Source organism: Triticum dicoccoides, chromosome 6B, assembly GCF_002162155.2.
Source record: "Triticum dicoccoides isolate Atlit2015 ecotype Zavitan chromosome 6B, WEW_v2.0, whole genome shotgun sequence".
NCBI classification, from domain to species: Eukaryota; Viridiplantae; Streptophyta; class Magnoliopsida; order Poales; family Poaceae; genus Triticum; species Triticum dicoccoides.
In genome coordinates, this window is record NC_041391.1 from 645,751,176 (window position 1) to 645,771,894 (window position 20,719).

General features: G+C 47.8%; 1 protein-coding gene and 1 pseudogene across 1 annotated transcript; one reads left to right on the forward strand and one right to left on the reverse strand.

Annotated features, from left to right (window-relative positions):
• Positions 1–10,281: 10,281 nt before the first annotated feature.
• On the forward strand, positions 10,282–12,074 carry LOC119326151 (annotated as a pseudogene).
• A 6,313-nt stretch (positions 12,075–18,387) lies between these two features.
• LOC119323202 lies at positions 18,388–19,425 on the reverse strand. The gene is made up of 2 exons (XM_037596800.1): positions 19,175–19,425; positions 18,388–19,077 (listed from the first exon to the last, which is right to left on the reverse strand). The coding sequence occupies exons 1-2, from the start codon at positions 19,310–19,312 to the stop codon at positions 18,727–18,729; spliced, it is 489 nt and encodes a 162-aa protein (XP_037452697.1). The 5' UTR covers positions 19,313–19,425; the 3' UTR covers positions 18,388–18,726.
• Positions 19,426–20,719: the final 1,294 nt, after the last annotated feature.

The window sequence follows — 20,719 nt, forward strand, 5'->3', positions numbered from 1 at the left end:
GGTGGGCCAAGGGGGGCGCACCAGCCCACTATGGGCTGGTTCCCCTCCCCACTTTAGCCCTTGGGGCCCTCCGGGATGGTGGCCCCACCCGGTGGACCCCCGGGACCCTTTCGATGGTCCCGGTACAATACCGGGCGACCCCAAAACTTTCACGATGGCCGAAATATCACTTCCTATATATAATTCTTCACCTCCGGACCATTCCGGAACTCCTCGTGACGTCCGGGATCTCATCCGGGACTCCGAACAACATTCGGTATGCTTCATACTCATATTCATACAACCCTAGCGTCACCGAACCTTAAGTGTGTAGACCCTACGGGTTCGGGAGACACGTAGACATGACCGAGACGGCTCTCGGGCAATAACCAACAGCGGGATCTGGATGATCTCATCGGATGAACCACGGTGTCGAGGATTCGAACAACCCCGTATACAATTCCCTTTGTCAATCGGTACGTTACATGCCCGAGACTCGATCGTCGGTATCCCAATACCTCGTTCAGTCTCGTTACCGGCAAGTCACTTTACTCGTACCGTAATGCATGATCCCGTGACCAAACACTTGGTCACTTTGAGCTCATTATGATGATGCATTGCCGAGTGGGCCCAGAGATACCTCTCCGTCATACGGAGTGACAAATCCCAGTCTCGATCCGTGTCAACCCAACAGACACTTTTGGAGATACATGTAGTGCACCTTTATAGTCACACAGTTACGTTGTGACGTTTGGTACACCCAAAGCACTCTTACGGTATCCGGGAGTTACACGATCTCATGGTCTAAGGAAGAGATACTTGACATTGAAAAAGCTCTAGCAAAACGAACTACACGATCTTGTGCTATGCTTAGGATTGGGTCTTGTCCATCACATCATTCTCCTAATGATGTGATCCCGTTGTCAATGACATCTAATGTCCATAGTCAGGAAACCATGACTATCTGTTGACCAACGAGCTAGTCAACTAGAGGCTCACTAGGGACATGTTATGGTCTGTGTATTCACACGTGTATTACGATTTCCGGATAATACAGGTATAGCATGAATAAAAGACAATTATCATGAACAAGGAAATATAATAATAACCCTTTTATTATTGCCTCTAGGGCATATTTTCAACAGTCTCCCACTTGCAGTAGAGTCAATAATCTAGTTACATTGTGATGAATCAAACACCCATAGAGTTCTGGTGTTGATCATGTTTTGCTCGCAAGAGAGGTTTAGTCAACGGATCTGCGACATTCAGATCCGTATGTACTTTGCAAATGTCTATGTCTCCATCTTGAACATTTTCACGGATGGAGTTGAAACGACGCTTGATGTGCCTGGTCTTCTTGTGAAACCTGGGCTCCTTGGCAAGGGCAATAGCTCCAGTGTTGTCACAGAAGAGTTTGATCGGCCCTGACGCATTGGGTATGACTCCTAGGTCGGTGATGAACTCCTTCACCCAAATTGCTTCATGCGCTGCCTCCAAGGCTGCCATGTACTCCGCTTCACATGTAGATCCCGCCACGACGCTCTGCTTGCAGCTGCACCAGCTTACTGCTCCACCATTCAACATATACACGTATCCGGTTTGTGACTTAGAGTCATCCAGATCTGTGTCGAAGCTAGCGTCGACGTAGCCCTTAACGACGAGCTCTTCGTCACCTCCATAAACGAGAAACATGTCCTTCGTCCTTTTTAGGTACTTTAGGATGTTCTTGACCGCTGTCCAGTGTTCCTTGCCGGGATTACTTTGGTACCTTCCTACCAAACTTACGGCAAGGTTTACATCAGGTCTGGTACACAGCATGGCATACATAATAGATCCTATGGCTGAAGCATAGGGGATGACACTCATCTCTTCTTTATCTTTTGCCGTGGTCGGGCATTGAGCCGAGCTCAATCTCACACCTTGCAATACAGGCAAGAACCCCTTCTTGGACTGATCCATTTTGAACTTCTTCAAAATCTTATCAAGGTATGTGCTCTGTGAAAGACCTATGAGGCGTCTCGATCTATCTCTATAGATCTTGATGCCTAATATATAAGCAGCTTCTCCAAGGTCCTTCATTGAAAAACACATATTCAAGTAGGCCTTAATGCTGTCCAAAAGTTCTATATCATTTCCCATCAAAAGTATGTCATCTACATATAATATGAGAAATGCTACAGAGCTCCCACTCACTTTCTTGTAAACGCAGGCTTCTCCATAAGTCTGCATAAACCCAAACGCTTTGATCATCTCATCAAAGCGAATGTTCCAACTCCGAGATGCTTGTACCAGCCCATAAATGGATCGCTGGAGCTTGCATACTTTGTTAGCGTTCTTAGGATCGACAAAACTTCCGGCTGCATCATATACAGTTCTTCCTTAAGATGTCCGTTAAGGAATGCCGTTTTGACGTCCATCTGCCATATCTCATAATCATAGTATGCTGCAATTGCTAACATGATTCGGACGGACTTCAGCTTCACTACGGGAGAGAATGTCTCGTCGTAGTCAATCCCTTGAACTTGTCGATAACCCTTAGCAACAAGTCGAGCTTTATAGACGGTAATATTACCATACGCGTCCGTCTTCTTCTTAAAGATCCATTTGTTTTCTATCGCTCGCCGTTCATCGGGCAAGTCTGTCAAAGTCCATACTTTGTTTTCATACATGGATTCTATCTCGGATTTCATGGCTTCAAGCCATTTGTTGGAATCTGGGCCCGCCATTGCTTCTTCATAGTTCGAAGGTTCACCGTTGTCCAACAACATGATTTCCAGGACAGGGTTGCCATACCACTCTGGTGCGGAACGTGTCCTTGTGGACCTACGAAGTTCAGTAGCAACTTGATCCGAAGTACCTTGATCATCATCATTATTTTCCTCTTCAGTTGGTGTAGGCATCACAGGAACATTTTCCTGAGCTGCACTACTATCCCGTTCAAGAGGTAGTACTTCATCGAGTTCTACTTTCCTCCCACTTACTTCTTTCGAGAGAAACTCTTTTCCCAGAAAGGATCCGTTCTTGGCAACAAAGATCTTGCCCTCGGATCTTAAGTAGAAGGTATACCCAATGGTTTCTTTAGGGTATCCTATGAAGACGCATTTTTCCGACTTGGGTTCGAGCTTTTCAGGTTGAAGTTTCTTGACTTAAGCATCGCATCCCCATAGAAACGACAGCTTAGGTTTCTTCCAAAACCATAATTCGTACGGTGTCGTCTCAACGGATTTAGACGGTGCCCTATTTAAAGTGAATGTAGCTGTCTCTAGAGCGTATCCCCAAAATGATAGTGGTAAATCAGTAAGAGACATCATAGATCGCACCATATCCAATAGAGTGCGATTACGATGTTCGGACACACCGTTACGCTGAGGTGTTCCAGGCGGCGTGAGTTATGAAACGATTCCACATTTTCTTAAGTGTGTACCAAATTCGTGACTTAAATATTCTCCTCCACGATCTGATCGTAAGAATTTTATCTTTCGGTCACGTTGATTCTCTACTTCATTCTGAAATTCCTTAAACTTTTCAAAGGTCTCAGACTTGTGTTTCATCAAGTAGACATACCCATATCTACTCAAGTCATCAGTGAGAGTGAGAACATAACGATACCCTCCGCGAGCCTCAACGCTCATTGGACCGCACACATCGGTATGTATGATTTCCAACAAGTTGGTTGCTCGCTCCATTGTTCCGGAAAACGGGGTCTTGGTCATTTTGCCCATGAGGCATGGTTCGCATGTGTCAAATGATTCATAATCGAGAGACTCTAAAAGTCCATCAGCATGGAGCTTCTTCATGCGCTTGACACCAATGTGACCAAGGCGGCAGTGCCACAAGTATGTGGGACTATCGTTATCAACTTTACATCTTTTGGTATTCACGCTATGAATATGTGTAACATTACGTTCGAGATTCATTAAGAATAAACCATTAACCATCGGGGCATGACCATAAAACATATCTCTCATATAAATAGAACAACCATTATTCTCGGATTTAAATGAGTAGCCATCTCGTATTAAACGAGATCCAGATACAATGTTCATGCTCAAACTTGGCACTAAATAACAATTATTAAGGTTTAAAACTAATCCCGTAGGTAAATGTAGAGGTAGCGTGCCGACGGCGATCACATCGACCTTGGAACCATTCCCGACGCGCATCGTCACCTCGTCCTTCGCTAGTCTCCCCTTATTCCGCAGCTCCTGCTGTGAGTTACAAATGTGAGCAACGGCACCGGTATCAAATACCCAGGAGTTACTATGAGTACTGGTAAGGTACACATCAATTACATGTATATCAAATATACCTTTAGTGTTGCCGGCCTTCTTGTCCGCTAAGTATTTGGGCAGTTTCGCTTCCAGTGACCCTTCCCCTTGCAATAAAAGCACTCAGTTTCAGGCTTAGGTCCATTCTTTGACTTCTTCCCGGCAACTGGCTTACCGGGCGCGGCAACATCTTTGCCGTCCTTCTTGAAGTTCTTCTTACCCTTGCCCTTCTTGAACTTAGTGGTCTTATTGACCATCAACACTTGATGTTCTTTCTTGATTTCAACCTCTGCTGACTTCAGCATTGAAAATACTTCAGGAATGGTTTTCACCATCCCCTGCATATTGTAGTTCATCACAAAGCTCTTGTAGCTTGGTGGGAGCGACTGAAGGATTCTGTCAATGACCGCCTCATCCGGGAGGTTAATGTCCAGCTGGGACAGGCGGTTGTGCAACCCAGACATTTTGAGTATATGCTCACTGACAGAACTATTTTCCTCCATCTTACAACTATAGAACTTGTCGGAGATTTCATATCTCTCGACCCGGGCATGAGCTTGGAAAACTAGTTTCAGCTCCTCGAACATCTCATATGCTCCGTGTTGCTCAAAACGCTTTTTGAGCCCCGGTTCTAAGTTGTAAAGCATGCCGCACTGAACGAGGGAGTAATCATCAGCGCGAGACTGCCAAGCATTCATAATGTCTTGGTTCTCTGGGAAGGGTGCATCACCTAGCGGTCCTTCTAGGACATATTGTTTCCTGGCAGCTATGAGGATGATCCTCAGGTTCCGGACCCAGTCCGTATAGTTGCTGCCATCATCTTTCAGCTTGGTTTTCTCTAGGAACGCGTTGAAGTTCATGTTGACATGAGCGGCGGCCATTTGATCTACAAGACATATTTGCAAAGGTTTTAGACTAAGTTCATGATAATTAAGTTCATCTTATCAAATTATTATAATGAACTCCCACTCAGATTAGACATCCCTCTAGTCATCTAAGTGTTACACGATCTGAGTCGACTAGGCCGTGTCCGATCATCACGTGAGACGGACTAGTCATCGTCGGTGAACATCTCCATGTTGATCGTATCTTCCATACGACTCGTGTTCGACCTTTCGGTCTCTGTGTTCCGAGGCCATGTCTGTACATGCTAGGCTCATCAAGTTAACTCTAAGTGTTCTGCATGTGTAAATCTGTCTTACACCCGTTGTATGTGAACGTAAGGATCTATCACACCCGATCATCACGTGGTGCTTCGAAACGACGAACTTTAGCAACGGTGCACAGTTAGGGGGAACACTTTCTTGAAATTATTATAAGGGATCATCTTATTTACTACCACCGTTCTAAGTAAACAAGATGCATAAAACATAATAAACATCACATGCAATTATATAGTAGTGACATGATATGGCCAATATCATATAGCTCCTTCGATCTCCATCTTCGGGGCTCCATGATCATCTTCGTCACCGGCATGACACCATGATCTCCATCATCATGATCTCCATCATTGTGTCTTCATGAAGTTGTCACGCCAACGATTACTTCTACTTCTATGGCTAACGCGTTTAGCAATAAAGTAAAGTAATTTACATGGCGTTCTTCAATGACACGCAGGTCATACAAAAAATAAAGACAACTCCTATGGCTCCTGCCGGTTGTCATACTCATCGACATGCAAGTCGTGATTCCTATTACAAGAACATGATCTCATACATCACAATATATCATTCATCATTCATCACAACTTCTGGCCATATCACATCACATGACAATTGCTGCAAAAACAAGTTAGACGTCCTCTAATTGTTGTTGCATCTTTTACGTGGCTACAATTGGGTTCTAGCAAGAACGTTTTCTTACCTACGAATAACCACAACATGATTTTGTCAACTTCTATTTACCCTTCATAAGGACCCTTTTCATCGAATCCGCTCCAACTAAAGTGGGAGAGACAGACCCGCCAGCCACCTTATGCAACTAGTGCATGTCAGTCGGTGGAACCGGTCTCACGTAAGCGTACGTGTAAGGTTGGTCCGAACCGCTTCATCCCACAATACCGCTGAAGCAAGATAAGACTAGTAGCGGCAAGCAAGTTGACAAGATCTACGCCCACAACAAAATTGTGGTCTACTCGTGCAATAGAGAACTACGCATAGACCTAGCTCATGATGCCACTGTTGGGGAACGTTGCAGAAAATTAAAATTTTTCCTACGGTTTCACCAAGATCCATCTATGAGTTCATCTAAGCAACGAGTCATGGGAGATGCATCTACATACCACTTTGTAGATCGCGAGCGGAAGCGTTCAAAAGAACGGGGTTGAAGTAGTCGTTCTCGTCGTGATCCTATCACCGGAGATCCTAGCGCCGAACGGACGGCACCTCCGCGTTCAACACATGTACGGAGCGGATGACGTCTCCTCCTTCTTGATCCAGCAAGGGGGAAGGAGAGGCTGATGATGATGGCTCCAACAGCAGCACAACGGCGTGGTGGTGGTGGAACAGCAGCACTCCGGCAGGGCTTCACCAAGCACGTGACGGAGGAGGAAGAGGTGTAGCAAGGGGAGGGAGGCGCCAGAACTTCAGGGTGCGGCTTCCCCCTCCCCCCTCCCTTTATATAGGCCCCCAGGGGGGGCGCCGGCCCTGGGAGATCCAATCTCCCAAGGGGGGCGGCGGCCAAGGGGGTGGAGTACCCCCCAATGCAAGTGGGGCGCCCCCCCCCCACCCTAGGGTTTCAACCCTAGGCGCAGGGGTGGGCCAAGAGGGGCGCACCAGCCCACTATGGGCTGGTTCCCCTCCCCACTTCAGCCCTTGGGGCCCTCCGGGATGGGTGGCCCCACCCGGTGGACCCCCGGGACCCTTTCGGTTGTCCCGGTACAATACTGGGCGACCCCGAAACTTTCCCGATGGCCGAAATATCACTTCCTATATATAATTCTTCACCTCCGGACCATTTCGGAACTCCTCGTGACGTCCGGGATCTCATCCGGGACTCCGAACAACATTCGGTATGCTGCATACTCATATTCATACAACCCTAGCGTCATCGAACCTTAAGTGTGTAGACCCTACGGGTTCGGGAGACACGTAGACATGACCGAGATGGCTCTCGGGCAATAACCAACAGCGGGATCTGGATACCCATGTTGGCTCCCACATGCTCCTCGATGATCTCATCGGATGAACCACGATGTCAAGGATTTAAACAACCCCGTATACAATTCCCTTTGTCAATCGGTACGTTACATGCCCGAGACTCGATCGTCGGTATCCCAATACCTCGTTCAATCTCATTACCGGCAAGTCACTTTACTCGTACCGTAATGCATGATCCCGTGACCAAACACTTGGTCACTTTGAGCTCATTATGATGATGCATTACCGAGTGGGCCCAGAGATACCTCTCCGTCATACGGAGTGACAAATCCCAGTCTCGATCCGTGTCAACCCAACAAACACTTTTGGAGATACCTGTAGTGCACCTTTATAGTCACCCAGTTACGTTGTGACGTTTGGTACACCCAAAGCACTCTTACGGTATCCGGGAGTTACACGATCTCATGGTCTAAGGAAGAGATACTTGATATTGAAAAAGCTCTAGCAAAACGAACTACACGATCTTGTGCTATGCTTAGGATTGGGTCTTGTCCATCACATCATTCTCCTAATGATGTGATCCCGTTGTCAATGACATCTAATGTCCATAGTCAGGAAACCATGACTATCTGTTGACCAACGAGCTAGTCAACTAGAGGCTCACTAGGGACATGTTATGGTCTGTGTATTCACACGTGTATTACAATTTCCGGATAATACAGTTATAGCATGAATAAAAGACAATTATCATGAACAAGGAAATATAATAATAACCCTTTTATTATTGCCTCTAGGGCATATTTCCAACAATATATTCGTCCCCATTCGCTCGTTGGAGTAAACCCTAGCCACTTCACTCCACTCCCCTCCACTCCCCACCGCCACTCGAGCACACCTCTGGAGGTTTTCGGCCTTCTCCGCCATGGCAGGCAGCGGATCGTACTCCGACCAGTCCGGATCCGTTGACCGGGCTGTCATCTCGTGTGTGTTCGAGGAGGCAATGGCAGTCTGCATTGCACTCCGCCGCTCCCGGGAGGACAACGCCTCGTCGACGAACGAATCCGTACTCCGTGACACCATAGCGTCGGCTCACCAGGCGGTCGGGTCCTCTGGTGCTAGATCCTCGGGGTCCCCGCAGCCAGAACACCTCTCCTTCCTCATCACCGGCCGGGCAGAGTATGAGTCCCACCGGGAACGGGCGATCCACCGTGGGAAGGAGAGGATAAGGGCCGTCGATGCCCGCATCGAGGCGGAAATGACGGCGGCGCTGGCGGCCGCAGAGGAGGAAGCCATCTGCGCCCGCATTGTGAAGAAACGACAATGGGGAACGCGCGCGCCCTCTCCCGAGAACAAAATCGGACGATCCGTGCCATGGCCGGACTGGCACCAAACAAGGAGAAGGAGGACAACTCCGGCGAGGAGCAGATCCGGCTCGATCCGTACTGCGTCTTCGACTGGTACTTCCGCGAGAAGGACGGCAAGGGCGCCGGGAAGAGCAAGGGCAGTCGTCCATGAACTCCACCATAGCCAAATAATTTTGGTAGTCCGATGACATGTTTAGTTAGTAGTGATGGAGTAGCTGGACGATGTGTGTGCATCGACGTTGTTGCATGAGTTTGTATGAATTTGAGATATGATAATGGAGGTCTTCGGATGTGGATTCATTATTTAGGGGGGTGCCCGATCTGTGCCCACAGACACGTCGGGCGCGTCCGCGGGGTTCGAGGGGCCGGATTTGCCCACTCCGACCGTAGATGCTCTTACTTTTATTTGAATCAAGTGGACCCACACGCCGCTCTCCATCTCTGTCTTATCCATCCGCGGACACATTTTTCTTTCCTGCGAACTGCGTTGCTACGGCGCAGCTTTTGCCATGGCTGCCACGCTGCGTCGCACACCTGCGGTTGGTTAAGAAGTCTTAGTCAAGTTAAAACATATTAAAAAAATTGCATGAATCTCTATACAAGAGCTCATGAATATATCATCGACTCAAACTTCATTAAGTGTCAGTCAACTGCTCTAAAGTTTTCTCTTCTACAAGTCATATATTACAAAAAATATACCAATATAAACTTCAGATGTTCTATTTTCAAAAGGTATAATTTTTATGTTATATACTCCCTCTGTAAACTAATACTCCCTCCGTTCCAAAATAGATGACCCAACTTTGTGCTAAAGTTAGTACAAAGTTGAGTCATTTATTTTGGAACGGAGGGAGTATAAAAGCGTGTAGATCACTATTTTAGTATTCTAAACGCTCTTATATTAGTTTACGAAGGGAGTAGTTTATATTAGGATGATAAAATTGGCAACCTAGGTATACGCGTAGGACTTGTAAACTGAGACGGAGGGAGTAAGAGAAGTCTGACTGAGCAATGCAAAACGTGTCGTTACTGTTTCATGAGCATAAAACCGTCTGGTTGGGATAGGGGCTACATGAATGAATGTTGATTCCAGACCACATGAACATCTCACATGATCGTTGGCCCCTCCACGACGATCGATGCGGCTCACCCGAAGATGAATCTGACACTCATCCAGCCAACTCTGACGGATATGAAATTAGAGCTTGGTCGCCTACTTATTCGCGACTCCGATCACCGTACTGCACACTGCACAGCACCGCCGCTGCGTATTTCTCGGTGCAACGATGATGGCCAGACCACTCGCGTTTCTGACTTCTGTGCGTCCTGCTCGCCGCCGTTGCCACCACCGCGGCCTCGCCGACAAGGGAAAAGGAGGAGCTGTCCGGCTACATCGTGCATGTCGCTCACGCGCACGCGCCTCCGCTGCTGCGCCGTGGCCTGCTCAATACCCGGGCGTATGCCTCATTCCTGCGTGACCACGTGCCCGTGGACATGTCGCTCCCGGCGCCGCGGGTGCTCTACTCCTACTCCCAAGCCGCGACGGGCTTCGCTGCGCGCCTCACGGGGCGCCAGGCCGCGCACCTCGCGGCCCAGCGCTCGGTGCTCGCCGTCGTGCCCGACGTGATGCAGCAGCTGCACACCACGCTGACGCCATCCTTCCTCGGTCTGTCCACCTCCACGATGATACCGGCGTCCAACGTTCTATATGGACTCCACCGCCGTGGGCGCCTTCAGCGCCGTCCGCGAGGGCATCATCGTCTCTGCCTCCGCGGGAAACTCAGGCCCTGCTGAGTCCACCGCCATCAACATCGCGCCGTGGTTCTTGACCGTCGGCGCGTCAACCATCAACCGCCATTTCCCGGCGGACGTCGTCCTCAGGCGCTTCGCTCTACGCCGGCCCGCCGCTTGGCGCAACCGAGATACCTCTCGTGCATGGCCGGGCCGTCGGCTCGAAAACCTGCGAAGCTGGGAAGCTCAACGCCAGCTTGGTCGCCAGGAAGATCGTTTTGTGCGGCCCTGCCGTCTTGAACGTTGCGCAAGGAGAGGCTGTGAAGCTCGCCGGTGGCGTCGGAGCAATCCTCACGAGCACCATAGAATTCGGCGAGCTGGTCGTCGGCAGCCCCCACACCTTCCGTGCCACAACCGTCACGTTCGCTGCCGCGAAAAGGATTAAAACGTACATGAACAAGTCTACGTCCCCGGTCGCCACGATCGTGTTCCACGGCACGGTCATCGGCCCGACGCCTCCTTCCCCGAGAGTGGCACCCTTCTCGAGCCGCGGCCCGAACTTCCTGGCGCCGGAGATATTCAAGCCAGACGTCACGGCCCCCGGCGTGGAAATCCTCGCCGCTTGGACCGGCGCCGCCTCGCCCTCGGGCCTCGACAGCGACACGAGAAGAGTGCACTACAATGTCCTATCGGGCACGTCCATGGCGTGCCCACACGTGAGCGGCATCGCCGCAATGCTCCGGCAGGCGAGGCCGGAGTGGAGCCCCGCCGCGATCAAGTCCGCCCTGATAACCACCGCGTACAACATGGACAGCGACGGCCACGTCATCGGAGACATGGCCACCGGCAAGGCGTCCACGCCGTTCACGCGTGGGGCAGGCCACGTGGACCCCAGCCGCGCCCTTGACCCAGGCCTCGTGTACGACGCAGGCACCGACAACTACGTCACCTTCCTGTGCGCGCTCGGCTACACCTCCGAGCAGATGGCCGTCTTCACGAGAGACGGCTCGTCAACCAACTGCTCGGGTTCCTTCTATGTGGGAGACCACAACTACCCGGCCTTCATGGCGGTGTTCACCTCGCGCAACGAGACCATCACGCAACACCGCATGGTGCGCAACGTCGGCAACAACGTGGATGCGACGTACCGAGCCACGGTCACGAGCCCCGCCGGCATGCGAGTGGACGTGAAGCCGCGGAAGCTGCAGTTCAGCACGACGCGCAACACACAGGAGTACCAGGTCACCTTTGCTATCCGGGCCAAGGGGAGCATGAAGGAGTACACGTTCGGGTCGATCGCGTGGAGCGACGGCAAGCACACGGTGACGAGCCCCGTCGCCATCGCCTGGTGGCCGCCGGTGAGCGAAGTCGCGGTGATGTGATGTGGATTTCGGTTCCGCGGTTGCTGAACTGCACACCCCCCACCTCTCGCAGCATCTACCTACAAGAGTAGCGGCACGGCTCATCCCTTGTTCCGCAGTTAACGGGTACACCTCTCGTAGTGTAGCAATGCACAGGCGGACACGAGCAAACCGTACGTATACGCACGCAACTGTATATCTTCCTTCCTTCGGTCTGTAAGAAACTGGACGTCTTCCTTCCTTAAGTCTGTAATTGGGCATCTTACATCCTCGCAGAGAACTCCGTTACTTGTTGCTTCGGCTGGTTTGGCAGACAATAATATAAAAATACAATCAAGGAAGGCTCCTACAAAAGCATCTAAGTCACGGCTCGAGACGACCAAACGAGAGACGACGTCGATCAAGGTCCAGCGCCCCGCCTCCTCCGCCGGCGACCAGAGCGACGCCCCCGGCCCCCTCCTCCTACGGTACTCAGGCTCCACGCCCCGCCCCTCATTCGATAAGGTATTCGTTCATATCAGAACGTTCTCTCTTACTATCTGTCCATACAGTGCGCCCGCGCGATATGACGCTCCAGCGTTTTAGCATTCTTTGATTATATTTGCCTTGGCCTGATTCATGCTGGAGCTTCCTTTTGCTTACAAAAATGGTACACTTATGGAATTACCGCATAGGGGTTTTGTTGTGCACAAAAGGCAATTTTTATCCTCCACCTGACTGTACTCGCTTGCTTGCATTGACTTAGATTACTTAGATCTGTGCGACACCGTGCATTGCCTTCTTGCATATGCCCATTCTTTATCCTGCTACTGTGATAGTACTGTAGTAGTACTGGCAGCATTATCACTGCTCACTTCTTTATTCTTCCACGGTTCTTTGTCATTCTCTAAACGAGAAAGCTAAGTACCTGCCGACTGGTGGTTAGCACGCAAGCTTCCAGTCATCCTCGATTGTTGGCTCATTTTTTATAAAAAAGCAGTGGCAATAGAAATCGAACCTCGCACCTACAGACTCGCTACAGACTTTGACTATACCCGATGACCATCTCAGCCAGCAGCATGTTTATGTTTGGAGGTGCGCTATTTTTGTAGATACTTGATTACCGTGAGTAGGCCACTGCTATAGTGCAGCCCTCCATCTATAGTGCAGATCCGGCGAACATAATTTATCATTTTTTTCCCTCTCCAGATCCTTTTGTTCGCCAGATCCGATTTTCTTGCTCTCCTCCCGATCCATTTTTTCTCTCTCCAGATTTTTTTCGTTCGAGATTTTTTCACGCAAAAATTGGTGTGAATAAGAGAGGATTCAATCCTTGCACCACTAGTGAGCCAACTCAACTAGCCTACCACCTGACATACGATCCTTTTCTTGAACAAAAGAAAGTAAATGGGCTATTTAGCATGTCTCCTCTACTACGTATGCATAAAAACGAGTTAATTTAGTGTTCGGTTTTTTCCGTGCTTAGGTACCCCGTTCCTGCTAACTTTACCGACCGGGGGGGAGGGTGATGAAATATCCTCCGTTAACTTTCGTGTAAATAACATGGTAACTCAAAATTCATAGACCTGATAACTTATGTACCCCGGTCCTAAAAACTTTGTCGGCGAGGGTGGGGGTGGGGGAGTTGTTGAAACATACCACGGTAACTTCTGTGCAAATAACATGATAACTCAAACATGGCGGACCTGATAACTTATGTATCCCGGTCTTGATAACTTGGTCGGCGAGGGTGGGGGTGGGGCAAGTCGCTGAAACATGCCATGGTCACTTCTGTGCAAATAACATGATAACTCAAACATGGCGGACCTGATAACTTATGTACCCCGGTCCTGATAACTTTGTCGGCGAGGATGGGGTGGGGCAAGCTGAAACATGCCACGGTAACTTCTGTGCAAATAGTATGATAACTCATACATAGTAGACATGATAAATTTGTCGGAGGGGTTGGGGTGGGGGTGTCGTTGAAACGTACGACGGTAACTTCTATGCAAATTACATGATAACTCACACATCGTAAACATGATAAATTATGTACCAGTCCTGGTAACTTTGTCGGAGGGGTCGGAGTGTGGGAGTCGTTGAAACAAACATACCATGATAACTTCTATGTAAATAATATGATAACTCACACATCATAGACATTAAATTATGTACCCGGTCCTGGTAACTTTGTCGATGGGGTTGGAGTTGAGGGAGAGTCATTGAAACATACCACGGTAATTTCTATGCAAATAACATGATAAGTCACACATCATAGAAATGATAAATTATGTACCCAATCCTGATAACTTTATCGGCGGGGATAGGGTGGGAGGAGTTGTTGAATCATACCACGATAACTCTTATGCAAATAACATGATAACTCACACATCGCAGACTTGATAATTTATGTATCCGACCCTGGTAAATGTGGCGACTGTGGCAAGGGGTGGGGGGGGGGACCCCGGTAATTTATATGTAAATAGCTTGTTAATAGACACATACTAAGCTGATAACTCACATACAAACGCCATTATAATTTTTTGACCTGATTTTTTTTGTTGAAAAATATACACCCGATAATTTCTATGTAAAAAGCATGATAATGTATACATCACAGATTTGATAACTAATATCTTACATTTTAAACACCATGGTATCTTTCATCCAAGGGAAAAAAGTTTTTTAAATATTTTTCATCGGTAATTTATGTGTTAAATTACTATACTTCCTCATGCCTTAACCTTCTCGTACTTTAGTTATCAGCCTTATCATGGTATAGTTATCATGTTGCTCATACCATAGTTATCACGCTGGTCATGCCAAAGTTACCAAGCCAATCTTTATTTTTTTTCTGATATGGCAGAAATAAGAAAGGTACAAATAACATTGTTTATCTACAATAGACAACAACAAAAGGTGGCTTAGTTGGTTATTAGGCTCAATGGGTATTGCATAGACCTAGGTTCGAATCCTCTTTCAAGCACTTTTATTTTATTTTCATATTATGCGGTGAAAAACCAGAAAAACCCGCTAGCGATTTACCACGGTTTTTGAGAGAAGGAAAAAAATCAGTGGAAAGCGAGCGTGGGAAGATAGCGATAACTAGTCGTGCGGATCTGTCGCTAACGACCAGTCGACTGGCCGTTAGCACAGTCCTTCTCTAAATACGGTGTGCTACTCGATCGCTCTAGGTAGCAGACTTTGTCGTCTCATCACGGGGCACAGGGAGGTGCTCCAGGACACATTTTCATCGATATCGACATCCTTCAGACAGTAGCATCCTCGTCCTCCATGAGGATGACAATCAAGACTAGCTGTTGGAGAGGCAAAAGAAGTGGATCAAGGAGATGCGTGGGTCACTTATGCTGCTGGCATCATTGGCGGAGACGCTGGCATACCAGTCAGTGATGAATCTCCCTGGAGGATTCTGGCAGGACGACAAGGCCTGGGAGGGCCAGCCCTAGCATTATGAAGGCCCTAGTGCGATTGAGGGCACAAAGAACATTAATAGAGTAACATATATATACTTTCAATGTTGTATATCATCAAAAAATACAAAGGCATAAACATAAAAGACATAATTTTAGCTGTCAAATAAAGTCTCAATACACCATCAATATGTGATTATATGATGCAAAATGACTATAATATACTCAACTATAAATAACTATTGAATAAATATAATGTGGTGAAGTGCGTCGAGGAGAGGGGGGGGGGGGGTATGCCCCCTGTCCATGTTAGTTTTTTCACTATCGTGGACCTTGCTTGTCTCATTTGCGCCTTCGTTTACAGCAGCAGCCTGGCTTGCCCAAGAAAGCATCGCCTTCTTCTACCTCCTTTGCCCAGTCATCATCTGCGTCTCATCTTCCTCGTTGTCTACATAGTAATGTATACACATCCATATATGCGTCAATTAAAATAACTTCGAACATGTTGGTTTCTATATGATATATAAGTGATGTGATTTTTCTACAGGGCGACATGGAAATTATTGCGACGCCTATATCATCTTGCCAAGCACTGGTGGTGCCCCGACGAGGCAATGAAACAGGCGGAGGAATGCATGATGAGAGCGGCAAAGGGAAAGCGCCCTTGCTGCATGTGCTGTGCCCAGTGATAATCTTCTGGCTATTACTCGCAGATCAAGTTGTTTGTTGCTACTATCTAACATCATTCTCCGGCTCCCCGCTTCATTAGCAATACAGAGTATAAAAAACATTATTTAGCTTTGATGTAAATTCTTTCCCTCGATGTAAAACATTAAACAATAAATTAGGGATTGTCTATTTGATAGTCGAATGAACTACAAGTTGGCAGGTTCGAAACAAAAGTGTGGTTGTGTAATGTATGCCCCTCTGTCCTCTGTTTGTCCCGCCTCACCTTTTTCTGTTAACGAGCCCACAAAATCCTCAAAAAAATTAAAAAATGAGCCCAAAGAAATCAGTAAAGGGAATCGATAAAAAAACAACAAAAGTGAACGGGTCACTCACTTGTTCTCTCTGTAAAGTTACATCGAAGCGTTCGATATTGATATTGGCGTGGAGTACAAGGAGTTTCGGTTAGCAACCGAAAGAGATTAACAAGAGGGAGAGATAGAGATACAAAAAGTTTAAACCATAGGAAATCTATCTCTATCCTATCAATGTGTAGTGCACAGGTCATGGTTAGTGCAGCTAACCATATACTTCTTTAACATCCTCCTTTAATCATAACTTTCCAAACTTAAGATTACGTCGAAATTCTTCAAATGGTCTTGTAGGCAATGCCTTTGTGAATCTATCAACAACTTGATCTTTTGAATGCACAAACCTAACTTCTAACCCCTTGCTAGCAACTCTTTCTCTTACAAAGTGATAACCAATTTCAATGTGATTGTTTCTTGTATGAAACAAGTAAGTAGCACAAAGATTGTCAGACCAAAGACATGCAGTTTGTGTGTGATGTATTCCAAGTTCTTTAGCTTGGATTTGACCCAAATGGTCTTTGTTGCTGCATTTGCTAATGCTTTGTATTCTGCTTCTTCAGTACTTGATGTGAGCAATTCCATCAACAAGTGGGCTGAGCAATTCCATCAATCAACACAATGCAGCATGCAGGTAGGTACCGTACTCTTTGGAACTCTGTCTGTGAATTACTTCCGGCTAGCCATGCACGCATGCGCTTGGTATTGCATATGTGTTGCGAGTTAACTTTTTTGAGGGATATGTAGTGAGTTAGTAATTAGTAGTAGTACAATTCTTGAGACAATCAACTGCTATGTGCATTCAGAGCTGCATAATTGTTGGGAGTAACTATGAGGGTGTTTGTTTCCAAGGACTTATTGATTTAGGGACTTAAAAAAGTCCCTATAAGTCCCACCTAAACCAAACACAAGGGACTTATTGAGACTTATTGTGATGATTTGGGACTTATCAAATAAGACTCTCGGGGAGGAGCTTATTGGGACTTATCCCGGGCCGGACCTACCCCGCGTCGCTCCAGGCTCGTTCCCCGCACGCCGCCTGCCTCTCGGTCCAATCGCCGCCGCCGCCTCGCCTCTCGCCCCGTCGCCGCCCCGCCTCTCGCCCCGTCGTCACCCCGCCTCGGTTCGTTCTGCCTCGGTTCGCCGCCCCGTCGCCGCCCTGCCTCGGTTCGTTGCAGCGGTGCCTCCAATCGCCGGACAGGCCCTCTCCTGAGCCTCGTTGCAGTGGTGCAACATGGACTTATAAATCCCTAACTTATAAGTCCCTGTAAACAAACAGGTAGGGACTTATGACTTATAAGTTGAGACTTAAAAAAGTACTAGGACTTATGAAACAAACAGGGCTTATATATGCCATTGTTTTGCTTTTGAGTTTGTACAACTTTCCTAGTAAAAAAAAGGTCATGCACCGGAATGACGTTGATCAGACATAACATGGCATCAAACTATTACAGCTAACCTTCTACTACCACAAACTGAAGTGGAGAAGAGCGTGAGGTCCGGCCGGCCGGCCGGTCATAGCAGCAGCTGCCCGTTGATAGCGCAGACAATGCAAGCACGTCGTCTCCGCCGCGTCCAGCTGCCTGTTTCTCACTCAGTCGACACGTATCATACCCTAGCTAGTGATGATGGCTCGGCTGGTTTCCGTTTCCGGTAAGCATCCATCAGGGACGTACGCTCACCGTCGAGCCCAGCTGTATCGACTCAAATGGCAGAATGGTCAGACAAGGCATGACGCGCATGCATCGATCCTTTAAGGGCCTTCCACAGCCGCACTGTGTATTAAGCACTACGAATGCTTTGCTTTCGTACGTGGCCATGGCCCCGTGCATGCCACTCCGTTCGGGTGCAAGAATTGATGCCATCATCTGGAACTCTGGAATGCTCGGCGAACGGCGTCACGCATCGCACCTTCCAATTATGGCTGTGTGCAACATGCCATCTACAGTATCTCTTTTACAACTAAGATTTTACAAGGCCAATTACATGTTCTTCTCTTTAGGAATTGTATATGATGCATGTGTGCCTCTCTCGAGTAATTCATGTTCCTTCACATCAGCACATGGCACTAGCTCATAGCCCCACGCATCTCCGTGTTCACTGTCACGGAGGATATGCACATGCAATTGCAATTGCAGAAAGTTGGGCACCGCCAAAGATCGACGGTACATATAATTCTTATTGAAATCTTTAAAAAGACTTATATTTAGAAAACGGATGGAGTACTACTACAGGATATATGTGTCTTGCTCACCTTTCGTTTTTCTTTTTCTTATGTTATTATTATTTTGAGAATGGGTCTTGCTCACTAATAATACTAGTACTAGTAATTATGCCAATTATAATCACTAGGCAAGTAGGCCAGATGCTGCGAGCCATGAACAAGATAGATGCTGCGAGCTGGCAAACTTAAGCTAGGCCAGAGGTGGCTCCTAGCTTATCTTAGCTTATTTACGCTAAAGGTGACGACCGGCGAGGTTAGGCGCAGAGGATGGCAGTGAGGCTGGCGCAGAAGAAGGAGAAGAAGGAGGCGGCGATGGAGATATGGGTCCAGACGTCGAGGACCTGCCCGCCGGCGCTTGGCCCGCCGGCGACGACTGCCAGCATGTAGACGACTCTGCAGAGAAGGTAGGTATTGGTGGCGGCGACGATGAGCCCGCTGGCGACGATGCAACGGCCCAGAAATGTGAGGGAGCCCCCCGCCAGGGCCACGACAGCCGCCGCGGCGGTCATCGCCTGAGCCACTCTGAGGAGCACCAGGGTGAGCGCCTTCGTGCGCAGGCGTAGCGCCTCCGCCTCCGTGGCCGCGGCCGCGTGCCCGATCTGCGACTGCATGCATGGGTAACCATCCAGCAAATTAGGAGTACGTACGATACCGATAGTAGGTGCCAGCGAAGGGAGATGGATACCGGAGTTGTGGAGTTACCTGGGCGTGGAACTGGAAGTCTCCCGGGTTGCTGGTGGCGGCAACGAGCCCGATCACGGCCGCCAACAAGCCGAAGATGAAGCAAGCCTTGGCCACCATGAGCACCTGCCTCAGCGCAGGTTGATCGCCACCAGCCATTGATGCTTGTCGCTCTTCCTCTTCCTCTCCTCGCGCGGGCGGTGCTTTCCTGATGGAGCTAGCTAGCTATCTCTCACGGTCACGGGTCAAGGCAGCGAGGCACGGGCCGGCTATATAAGCAAGTAGTACATCAAGTGAAGTGATGAACGGCTGGCGAGACGTAGGCGTGGGCAAAGGAGAGCTCGACACGTATATATGGACGTACCATCGATCTTTGGCAGTGCCCAGCCCAACTTCTGTGCTATTGCAAATGCAAATGCATGTGCATATCGTCCTGTGACGCCGTTCGCCGATCGTTTCACACTTTTACTTTGCTTCTAGAGGATGGCATCAATTCTTGCACCCGAACGGAGTGGCATGCATGGGGCCATGGCCACGTACGAAAGCAAGCATCGTAGTGCTACATAGTGATAGTAGCAGTTAGCCGGAAATTACAGAGGAGCACCTAGGTGCTCCACCCACCCACGTCAATACCGTTGCTGTTCATATAGATTCGGGACGATGGTGTTTAATGCGCTGTATTTAGCTTTGTATCGCTCAAGAGTCAATTACACCGGTGGTGTTTGAACTTGGCGTGAACGGACACTTTGATGCTAAAACTTGCGGTATACATCGAACTGGTGTAATAACTTAGCTCCGGCGTGCAAATACAGTGCAAATCTCGGTTGTGTACGCCCGAGCCACTGACTAACGCGCCAACATGGCATGGTCCCACCGTCAGGATGGCAAAGAGAGGGAGTGTGGCCAGTTTTTTTTTGTTAAACCCCTTGAGTTTTTTTCTCTCATAAAAATGCCTTATTGACGTTGGAAAGGTGGCATTTCAATTTTTTTACGACTCTATTGCCAGTGGATCCCGTGTGTGCATACTAAAATTATAACAAGAAAAAAGGAGGCTTGGCGTCTCGAGCGCGTGACCCTTGGTTAGGTCACAGTTTGTCCTGGCCGCTATACCATTCACCTATTAACAACTTCACATGGATAGTTTTTTTTTCCAGAAACACTTCAACATGGATAGTTAGGTTAATGTAGTCAAATAGAGGCGCTTGTGGGGCTGCAATGGACTGCCGTCATTGCGGTCCATTTGCTCCTGTTTGTTTTATTTAGATATTTGTAGGTATGATAAATTCTAATCTCATTAATAAGAATAATGTTTCAGTTTTCGTGAAGTATAAATATTATTATACATACAAACAAAATAAATTACTTTTCTAATCTGTTCACATATAATTTTAAAAATTAAATATATACATATATATATATATGTAAAATAATATTTGTGAAATTATAAAGATATTTGTATAATAAGAAATACAGATATTTTTAGCATTACAATTCATAAATTTTATTTTAATTCTACAAACATTTCAATAATCATACGCATATTTGTATAATTCGATTTTTGTATAA